This window comes from Solea senegalensis, unplaced genomic scaffold (genome assembly GCF_019176455.1).
Source record: "Solea senegalensis isolate Sse05_10M unplaced genomic scaffold, IFAPA_SoseM_1 scf7180000015355, whole genome shotgun sequence".
Classification (NCBI taxonomy): domain Eukaryota; kingdom Metazoa; phylum Chordata; class Actinopteri; order Pleuronectiformes; family Soleidae; genus Solea; species Solea senegalensis.
The window spans coordinates 1-9,775 of record NW_025321306.1 but is presented as its reverse complement, the minus strand read 5'-3'; the positions used below and the strand labels follow the sequence as shown (position 1 = coordinate 9,775).

Below are 9,775 nucleotides of genomic sequence, written 5' to 3'. Positions count from 1 at the left end.
CTCTTTTTTAACTTTTTTTTTATCACATATTCTCTGCTCTGTTATTTTTTTATGCCTGGGTAATATGAGTCACAAAGCCAGAAATGAAAGTAAAAATGGGAACTGAGATGGAGTGTATTGTAAAGGAGAGCTATCACTTCTGCTCAGTTTAGAGTGAGCACTGAAGAGGGAGAGAGCAGTTTCTGAGGAAAGCATCTCCATCATCTTTGTGTAAGTTGTGTTTTCTTCTTCTTCTTTTAATTTATATACTTGAAAAACCAACCTTTCTAAGAGTTAAACCAACAGCCTGATAATGAGGTCAGTGATTACTGCGATTTGAATTGTCAAATCTCAGATGTGTTTATTATCTTAAACAATAGTTTTTTTCTGATTTAGATTTTTAACAGTGAGGGAAAGAAAATGTCTTCTACGTACAGAAGCCTTCATGATGACTATGATTCCAGCAGCAGGGTGAGGCTGCGACAAATAATGCTTAGCAAAATACTCACTCTTTCATATGACACTTTTCTCACTCTCTGATTATTCTTTCTGTGGCTTGTTAGAGGTCGACCAGCTGTGTGGTGTTAGTTGTGCTCGTGGTCTTTCTAACTGTCCTGGGGATTTTGCTCGCCATCGCTGTTCTAGAGAGACCACCGACACCGGAAGAACACGATACGCTTCCTCGGGACGACAGAGGGTGCAATGTCACTGCAGACCAGTGCAGGTAACAGACCATTTTAATACTGTTCAGTGGCTGTAAACATGGGTGTGCACTAAAAATAGCAATCAGGAACTGATGCACGCTGATGGATTTAAGTCAAGACAACGTTTGATCTCATTTTACTGACGTGCCAACTGAGTGTTTCATACTTGATGAATAGATTAATAGTTAAAATTGTTTGTATTTCATGTGGCTTTATAATTACACTGCCTAAATAATATAAAAGAGGAAATAAAACTGAAATGCAAGACTAAAATATGCAGTGAAATACTGGATTTCTATTAAACATCCAATGCAGCATACTGGATAGAACAACTCTTTCTTGAGGCTCTTCAGCTATACAGGATTGTAGTAGAGGTATATTCCAGTGTTCAGGGCTACTATGAACACCTGAAGACTTCACACTTTTGTCCTCCTCTCATCCTCAGCATATCCCTGGTGGAGAGCATTCCCCTGTATATGAAATATAAACCCAATGCAACGCGTGGGATTCCTCTGGAGCAAGTCTGGAAAGATCTTCTCTCCATGGCAACGGAGGAAGTGGACGTGGTCTCTTTCTACTGGACGTTGACCGGCGAAGACGTCAACGTTAACTCGTCCACGGACGCACCAGTGAGGAAATATAAATAAGAAAGTTACAAAGTTTGTGAGAAATCTGTTTTTAATAAGGTTAGTCTGTCCTTTATTCGTCAGGGTAAAGACATCCTGAGAAGACTTGAGGAGTTGCCCTCCAGGAACGTGTCTGTCCGAGTGGTAGTCAGTGAGCCCACATTCAAGACAAACTCCACAGATTTAAAGATTCTAAAGGAAAAAGGTTGGAACATACTCTCACACGTGAAATCCACCCATGTTAGGTGTTCACATACAGTTTGTTGACTCACTTCCTCACTGAACTTCTCTCTCTGTCTACAGGAGTTCAGGTGCAGAAGGTGAACTTTGGCCGCCTGACGAAAGGTGTCCTCCACAGCAAGTTCTGGATTGTTGATAAGAAACACGTGTTCATTGGAAGTGCCAACATGGACTGGAGGGCTCTCACTCAGGTCGAGCTAAAATCCTCCAGTCGGTATCCATGACGACGACGACAACAAGGTTGAAACATTTCCCTGAATACTGCGTTTCATTAAACAGGTGAAGGAACTTGGTGTGGTCATCTACAACTGCTCCACTATAGCACAGGACCTCACTAAGATCTTTAAGTCCTACTGGGTGATGGGACAAGCCAACAGCTCCCTGCCAAGGCCCTGGCCCTCACAGTATGACACTGACATCAACAAACAGCACCCCCTGCTGGTGGAATCTGAAAATGTCTCCAGTAGTATTTACCTCTCAGTGAGTTTCACTTCCTTTTCACCATTTATTCCCCTCATGAGGTCATGCAGAAATAAGTGCTTATCTTAAACACCATCGTGACAACTTTAGGGAAATACCTAGTTATTAAAGGTCCAGTGTGTGATATTTAATATACTACATTTTCAAAATGTAAAATTGTACTTATCCTGTACTTGCTATCCTACATGCCGATGTGTCCTTGGGCAAGACAATTACCCCTAACCCTAAACACTTTGAATCTTAACCCCGCGTTGCTCCTGACAGCATGTGAATGAGTGTGACATAGTGTGAGTGAATGGCAAAACTGTAGTGTAAAGCAGCTTTGAGGGGTCATCAAGACTAGAACTGCGCTATATAAATACAGAGCAGGATAAAAGCAAGTATAGTAAGATTAAACATCAAATCAATAGCTCAACAATATGTTTCATAAGTGGTGTTTACTCACATTCAAGGCAGCAGGTAACTTTCATGTGTGGTTAGTGACATAATACAGCATGAGAAGATAGTGACAGATTCAGGCAGGGACCGTTGACTACATGAATAAGACATATTTTACTTATTTTTTATTCCATATTTTATTTACCCCAGGTATCTCCACCATCATTCTGTCCTTCATCGAGGACTCAGGACCTGCAGGCTATTCTGTCCATCATCTCAGAGGCTCAGCACTATGTTGATGTTGCTGTCATGGAGTACATCCCTGCCACATGCTTTCACAATCCTAAGAGGTAAACCTGGTACACAGAGGGGGAAAAATTTTTTTTTATTTCCATCAGTGATCTTTGTGACATTGGATGCTTTAACTGAACACAGATACTGGCCGTTCATTGACGATGCCATCCGGATGGCTGCGTTTGAGAGCAAGGTCAGGGTCCGGATGCTGATCAGCTGCGGGCGAGACTCTGACCCGACCATGCTGCCATTCCTTCAGTCTCTGGCCTCGATGGACAGCCCCCACCATGACATCAACATCCAAGTAGTAAGAAACGGCATGAAATAAATGTCTGTTTTGAAGGGGAAGATCTTTTTTTTTCTTTTTTTTTAACTTTGAAATATCTCTTTTTTTCCTTCAGAAATTGTACATTGTGCCTGTAGGAAACCAGTCTGATATTCCACACGCCAGAGTCAACCACAATAAATACATGGTGACGGATAAAGTCGCTTACATTGGTGAGTAGAATGAGTTCTGTTTTTTAACACATTTAAAATGATTGTTGTTTGGTCTTTCTGAACAGAAGGTTCAGAAGGCTGGTAGCTCAGCGGTAGATTCCCGGAGTGTGAATGGGTGAATGGCAAATCAGCGGTCAACAAGACTAGAAAAGTGCCTTATATATCTATATATACAAACCATTTACCATTCAATCATTCAAAATGGACTCTGCCAAGCCATACCACCAGATCTAACTTAGGGAGCGTTTGTGTGTATGTACCAGCAGTGCAGGGCCGGGTGGGGGCAAGAAGAATTGACAACATAATTTACAGTCAATTTACAATCAAGCCAGATTTATTACAAATTTGCTACCAATCCAGTTGCCCCCTGGTGGCTATTATTATCATAATATATTGTCACTTCTATGTCCACTATGTTTTTATATGGTCTGTGGTCATACTCCAGTGTAGACACTTGAATGAACTCATTTGACAATGGTTTGAATGTAATAGACATTTGTTTATATTAGTTAACTGACCTGAGAACACTGTGTTGTTACCCAGGTACCTCCAACTGGTCTGGGGACTACTTTTTGAACACAGCTGGAGTGGGCGTTGTGGTTTCCCAGCATGCTCCTCGGCCCGTGTGGAAGACCAAGGCCCTGCAGGGGCAGCTGCGCGCCGTGTTTGACAGAGACTGGAACTCTGAGTTTGCTGTGAATCTCGCTGACCTTGGAAAACACCCAGACTGTGCACTGTCAACGTGACTTCAGTTCTGCAGGAACAAAAAAAATACATATTGGTACTGATGTTGTATTAGTGAAAAAGTTGCGATTTTTTTGCTGTTGTCTATATTGTATTATCTGTGTGTAGTATTATATGTCCAAATCATCAGTTTACTTGAAGATTCATGTTTATTTTAATACATTTTAAACATACTGTTTAAAGGGTAATGTGTGCACCTAAAGGTCACATCAAGTCATTTTCAGAGTCAGAATACTTTTATTATCCTGAAGGAAATTGTTTAATTTTAATTAATTCATTAATAATCTTGTTACTGCAAATAATGTTTATTGGCTGAGCACTGTTTCTTTGTGGTTTTTACATGTTGACTGATTTTCCTATGTATGATTTATACTGTATTATTATGCTTTTTTATTATTGAACATGTTAATATTTATGAACAACTGAAGCATAAATAAAGCTCAGTATAAGCAGTTTTGAGGCTCCTCCATGTTTGACTCAGGCTAATGAATGTGTGTGTTTGGAGCAGTATCGTTTTGCCAGAATGTTGCCTCAAAAGAAAGAAGAGAATTTTAATTCAAATTCATGAGATATTTCATCGTTTTTTTTGTTTTGTTTTTTCAACCTGTCTGTATTGGTTGAGGAATAATAAAAGGGCATTAAAACTCCCTCCAAACCACCTTAAGCCAAAAGCCATTTGTCAGGTTTATCTTTTGCTGGAACTTTCAAGAAACAAGGGAGATTTGATTTCAGCTTTAAGATTTGTTCACGCATTAAAAAACGGACTCTTCATTTTCATAGCGCTAGCACAAGGTTGTGCAACATGATAGCTTACTGGTATATAATCACCAATAAACAGAACATATAACATAAAAATATGAAATGTGAATAATTTGAATATATTTTACTGGTGGACTCATCTGGAGTTTGGTGCTGTCTTTCCTCTCCCAGGCTTTAGGTGGCGCTGTGATCTAAACTGCACACCTCCATGGTGCTCGCGCAGGGCGGAGCTCTGCGTTGAGTAGTACGTGTGCTTCCCAGCAGTTAGCTTGCGGGCTAGTGAGCTTCTTCCACAGCTGAACACAAGTCAGAAACATGGTACTTCTCGAAAACGACTCGGTAAGAATCGCAAAATACTAATCTGTTGTGTTGTCCTTTTCTGATTATGAAATAGAAATAAAGACGACCCTGTTGTCGCTTTAACTGTCCAACCATCGGCGAGTCAAATTCTGTCAGAGTCGTCAGACTGACTCATTAGCCAGCTTTAGGCTTAGCCTAAGCTAACATCGGGTTTAGAACCAGGCTGCTTTATTAAACCTTACACACGATAATACATTATCGTGTTCTTACACATGTGTATGTAATGTGACGCTTTGTCGAAATGATGACGTGTTTATGACGTTTTTGTCCAGAGAGACTAGTTAAGTCAGAGACAGATGTTTTCAATTTCATCTACACATTTAAATACAACTACCAAGCTTACCCTGTTTTATAATTCAAATCGTTTTCATATTCATTTACTTATCATTTGGCCTTTCATTATTTGGAAAAATGACACACTTGATAAGTAAAATAACTGAATTATTTCAGATTACCAAACATTAATGAAAATAAATGTACTAATAATTGTATGCTTCAGCTTTTTTCTTGAAAATATACGCTCGAACCTATCATGTAAACTACATTAATGGGGGCATAAGTGGCATAATTCACTTACAAAATGTAGCTTTCTAATGAAGTTGATTTATTTAATATGGGTTTCCCACATTTATAACTCAATAAATATAAACAAATAAATGACCAATACTTGTTGGCAAACTGCTGCTTAAGCATTTTGAGTCAGGAAAGTGATGAAAATCAACGCAGATTAAATTGTGTTGCCCTGGTAACCTGTGTTAAGATCAACCAGTGTGAGCCAGTCAGCAGACACATTCAAAATGCCTCCCGAGAAATGTACGCTTAGTTTCTCACTTTCTTGCGTAACTGAGCATAATGGTTGGTTTCAGCTAAAGCAAAACTCAAGTCACTACTTCCTGAATAGTGTTTGAACAGGATAGAATATTGTTATTTTAATGAAGGAAAATGTATTTTATTGCAGCATGTCTTTGCAAAGATATGTCCTCTCTGAACGTAAAATGATCAATTATCTATATTTTGGATGTGACCGCTGTAATGTATGACTTGAGATGCTGACATCCTTTACTCTCTGGTCCTCAGTTCCTCACAGAACTCACGCGGCTCTTTCAGAAGTGCAGAACATCTGGCAGTGTTGTCATCACACTAAAGAAGTGTAAGTAGCTTCCTCCTGCTCCACGTCGACCATGATCATTTTTGTTGATCAGCTGCATATTGATTGTGTGATAATGTCAATATTCAGATGATGGAAGGACCAAGCCAGTACCCAGAAAGGGCCACTCGGAGTCATTTGAACCAGCAGACAACAAATGTCTGATCAGAGCGTCTGAAGGCAAGAAGAAAATTAGCACAGTGGTGAGCATTTAAGGGTTTCTAAAGTCTGATCTTCTGTCTTTTAATGCTTTCCAGAAGCTGATGTTTGTTTGTTTTCCTTGTGATTTCAGATCAGCTCCAAAGAAGTAATCAAGTTTCAAATGGTAGGTCAAGCTGGTTTCATGTTGTAATTGTTTAAATGCGATTACCTCTGATCGCTGTTCTCTTGATGTTATTGTAAAAGATCAATCATCTTTTGTCACTTGTGACTTAATCCTAATCTCCTCTGTGCAGGCGTACTCCAACCTCCTTAGAGCTCACATGGACGGACTTAAGAAGAAAGACAAGAAAAGTAAAAGCAAAAAAACTAAAGCCACCCAATGAGCAACAGACTCTCAAACGTAACCTTGGTTACCTACACTGGCCTGAACGATCAGTGGGAAAAACATGGGGAAGACCTCTGTCGCCACACCAGGCTTTAGTTTCTACCCATTCACCCGAGGCCTCAGACTCACCGCTCATCCACCTGGCGACTGCTTTGATATTATGCCATTGTTTGCATGGTAATGTCTCATCCCTGGCTGTTCAGTGCCATCGGTGATTTGGAGCCGGACACCCAGCGGTGTCTCCAAACTCATACGAGATGAAGCAGGTCAACTGCGCTGAATCGCCACTGCAGGTCATTCACAGCCATGTCACATCTGGAGCCAAATCCATCGAGGCGAATGATTAACTGCCTTTCATTTTATTTAATTGTCCTTGATTATTTATGTTATGTTATCAGTGGCTCCACCTTTTTAAGCCGAGTTGGCCTGTGTCCATTTTCTTTCTTTGAATTATAAAACTTTTCGCTCGGGTGCTCAGAAATACAAAAACCAAATGTCATCAGGTCTTCTGTTTTTTATTTTGTCAAATTTCACGGTGTTTGACATAGCTTGGTGTTTGGAGATGAAACTGTATTTTAAGTTTTTACTTTTTAATTTGTTTCTTGTACAATTATGTGCCCTCTTCTTTTTGAATCACATCCCCATGCCAAGCTTTTAAACTGGACGTCTTAATTTGTATAACACCAATACAATGTACAGTATAGATTCAGTTAATGTTGTTATTTCAACGATTGTTATGATTGAGTTAAATAGCACAAGAAATATTAGATTTTTTTGAGTTAAAGAGACAGATTTGGCTGTAATTATATGATTCATTTCTGTTGATAACAAATACAAGGCAGGTTTATCCACAGCTGCTACATGTTATCAGTCAATTGTCCTGTCTCATCATCACATCTGCAGCAGAATTTAAGTTCACAAATAAAGTGCATCGTTTAAAGTCTGCGGTGTCTTTGTCTGTCCTTGATTTAGATCACAAATGACTGTCATAAACATGAGCAATGTAGAAAACAAGACGCTAAAATACATTATATACAGGGACACATTTCTGTGCTGTTCTGGTGGAAACAGTCTTGAGTGGTGAAGTTAGAGAAGAAGCGTCTCATAGCGCTGTGTTGCTCTTCTCTGGTCTGTCCTTCGGGGACAGCGTGAGGTGCCGCTGCCGGCTGCTCTCCTCGTGGTATCCCTGCTTCATCAGACTGGTGACGTACTGGAACATGGTCTGGATCAGTGAACGACATCAGGGGAAAAAGGTTTAACTGAGTGTGTGTTCAAGACACTAGATTGAGAAGAAATCTGTCTGACTTAAAATTGAAGTGCAAGGACTGTATCTAATAAGTCTGTATTAGTAACACAGGAAACCTTGGCGTGACGTGATGTGACAGTTTGCTCATTTATGGTTCAGTGAGATGTAAACGTTTACATCAGTCAAACTTGTGCTGCACTGGTTTTCCTCTTTGACATGTTTCACAGGGCATTTCATTAAATATATATATATAAAAAAAAAGAGACACACATACACGTCTGACGCTAATTTCAGACACGCCGCCACTCATCGTTCATGCACTGGTTGCACATATCAAGCCTCATTCATGAAGTATTTTCCCAGAATAGTTAGAATAGCTCAACGACCACATTTTTATACACACACAGACTTTATATACAAACATACACTTTACATACACACACACACTTACCTTCCAAGCCTCCTCGAGCTCAGCTGTCCACCTCTCCTTCAGGATGGGCTGCACTGCACAGATGAATTCTGCTCCAACATACTGGAAAACAATTACGGGAGACACTTGATGACATGTTTGTGTCATGGTAACCAGGGAAGTTAGTGAGTCACCCCACTGCTATTATTTATTTATTAGTATTATCATTATTATTTGAAAGAGTGGGTGTGTTTGCGTGTAGCTGCTGTGGTCGTAGGGTCTCGGTATAACGGTAGCTCTATCACAAAGAGCGACAGTGTGCAGTGAAATGATGTCTCCTCTTTAAATCAGTGAACAGACAGTGTTTAGCCACAGCTGTGTGGGGTTATCAGGGTCTTACACTGAAGTATTTGGGTGGAGCATTGTAGTGATAATGGCTTTTTCCCAGCTCCAGAGCAAGAGCCTCCAGTCTCTCCAGCTGGTCCAGGCGAGCCACGCTTTTCTCGATAAAGGACATCACTCTGAAAGACAAGAAGGAAGAGCAGAAAAGAGGAAGAAGTATTTTTTAAACATTTATGACTAAGTGCATGATGGTATAATAGTAATACTGAACAAAGAAGAACCAAAACTTTTCACTGGAATGTTTTTTTTTGTTGTATGCACTCTTTGTCACAAGATCTGACAAATTATTTGAATATCTGCCATTAAAAGATAGATAGATACTTTATTCATCTCACAGAGAAATTCACAACGCAAACACAGAGGAAACATTGTCAGCATCGAATAAACCACGCTTACGAACTGTATCATACACTGTTGTGAGCAGGTCTGTGTCTCGTAGCACAGTGCTGTTTGTGTGAGCTGCTGCCTGCTCCGTCTACGACGATGACAAAAGTGTGGTTTTTATATCAAGATATGCACTAGACCTATCCTTCCCAGCTAAGCTAACACTGTCCAGTCCCTTAAATGGGACACAGTTGTATTTAGTATTGTTAAGTATATCATCCAAAATTTGACAAAAAAGTCATACTTTAGTAAATCTAAAGTATAACATACTATACTATACTATACTATACTATCGATTTTGGACGGCATACTATACTATGACTTTTTTGACCGATTTTCGACGATATACTATACTATGACTTTTTTGACCGATTTTGGACGACATACTATACTATGACTTTTTTGAGATTTTGGACGACATACTATACTATGACTTTTTTGTCTAATTTTGGATGACATACTGTACTGACGTTTTTGAGCAATACTTTTTTGACAGATTTTGGACGACATACTTTACCATGACTTTTTTGACCGATTTTGAACGAAATACTATACTATGACTTTTTTGGGTTATTATA

At 39.6% G+C, this 9,775-nt stretch overlaps 3 protein-coding genes across 4 annotated transcripts; 2 read left to right on the top strand and 1 right to left on the bottom strand.

Annotated features, from left to right (window-relative positions):
- The first annotated feature begins 4 nt into the window (after positions 1-4).
- Positions 5-4,395, top strand: LOC122762189 (5'-3' exonuclease PLD4). 2 transcript variants are annotated; one of them, XM_044017390.1, is made up of 11 exons: positions 5-210; positions 387-450; positions 543-703; positions 1,129-1,312; positions 1,394-1,514; positions 1,613-1,740; positions 1,829-2,029; positions 2,618-2,757; positions 2,843-3,008; positions 3,103-3,199; positions 3,743-4,395. In XM_044017390.1, the coding sequence occupies exons 2-11, from the start codon at positions 400-402 to the stop codon at positions 3,943-3,945; spliced, it is 1,452 nt and encodes a 483-aa protein (XP_043873325.1). In that variant the 5' UTR covers positions 5-210; positions 387-399; the 3' UTR covers positions 3,946-4,395. The 2 variants fall into 2 exon arrangements, with proteins under 2 accessions (XP_043873325.1, XP_043873326.1); XM_044017391.1 differs by having other exon boundaries at positions 376-450.
- Positions 4,396-4,927: 532 nt separating this feature from the next.
- On the top strand, positions 4,928-7,699 carry srp14 (signal recognition particle 14). Its single transcript, XM_044017383.1, has 5 exons — positions 4,928-5,041; positions 6,140-6,212; positions 6,300-6,412; positions 6,502-6,534; positions 6,665-7,699. Exons 1-5 carry the CDS (start codon positions 5,018-5,020, stop codon positions 6,752-6,754), a joined length of 333 nt encoding a protein of 110 aa, XP_043873318.1. The 5' UTR covers positions 4,928-5,017; the 3' UTR covers positions 6,755-7,699.
- Positions 7,256-9,126, bottom strand: xgb (x globin). The gene is made up of 3 exons (XM_044017384.1): positions 8,812-9,126; positions 8,454-8,534; positions 7,256-7,978 (listed from the first exon to the last, which is right to left on the bottom strand). The coding sequence occupies exons 1-3, from the start codon at positions 8,926-8,928 to the stop codon at positions 7,859-7,861; spliced, it is 318 nt and encodes a 105-aa protein (XP_043873319.1). The 5' UTR covers positions 8,929-9,126; the 3' UTR covers positions 7,256-7,858.
- Positions 9,127-9,775: the final 649 nt, after the last annotated feature.

Excerpts from the sequence above, each read along its gene's own strand:
- xgb (XM_044017384.1), bottom strand. The coding sequence starts at position 8,928 with ATGTCCTTTATCGAGAAAAGCGTGGCTCGCCTGGACCAGCTGGAGAGA. Across the intron at positions 8,535-8,811 it reads CTCCACCCAAATACTTCAGT|TATGTTGGAGCAGAATTCAT; the intron begins GTAAGACCCTGA and ends ATTGTTTTCCAG. Across the intron at positions 7,979-8,453 it reads AGCTCGAGGAGGCTTGGAAG|ACCATGTTCCAGTACGTCAC; the intron begins GTAAGTGTGTGT and ends TCACTGATCCAG.
- srp14 (XM_044017383.1), top strand. The coding sequence starts at position 5,018 with ATGGTACTTCTCGAAAACGACTCG. Across the intron at positions 6,413-6,501 it reads AGAAGAAAATTAGCACAGTG|ATCAGCTCCAAAGAAGTAAT; the intron begins GTGAGCATTTAA and ends TTGTGATTTCAG. Across the intron at positions 6,535-6,664 it reads AAGTAATCAAGTTTCAAATG|GCGTACTCCAACCTCCTTAG; the intron begins GTAGGTCAAGCT and ends TCCTCTGTGCAG.
- LOC122762189 (XM_044017390.1), top strand. The coding sequence starts at position 400 with ATGTCTTCTACGTACAGAAGCCTTCATGATGACTATGATTCCAGCAGC. Across the intron at positions 1,515-1,612 it reads AAAGATTCTAAAGGAAAAAG|GAGTTCAGGTGCAGAAGGTG; the intron begins GTTGGAACATAC and ends CTCTGTCTACAG. Across the intron at positions 2,030-2,617 it reads CCAGTAGTATTTACCTCTCA|GTATCTCCACCATCATTCTG; the intron begins GTGAGTTTCACT and ends TATTTACCCCAG.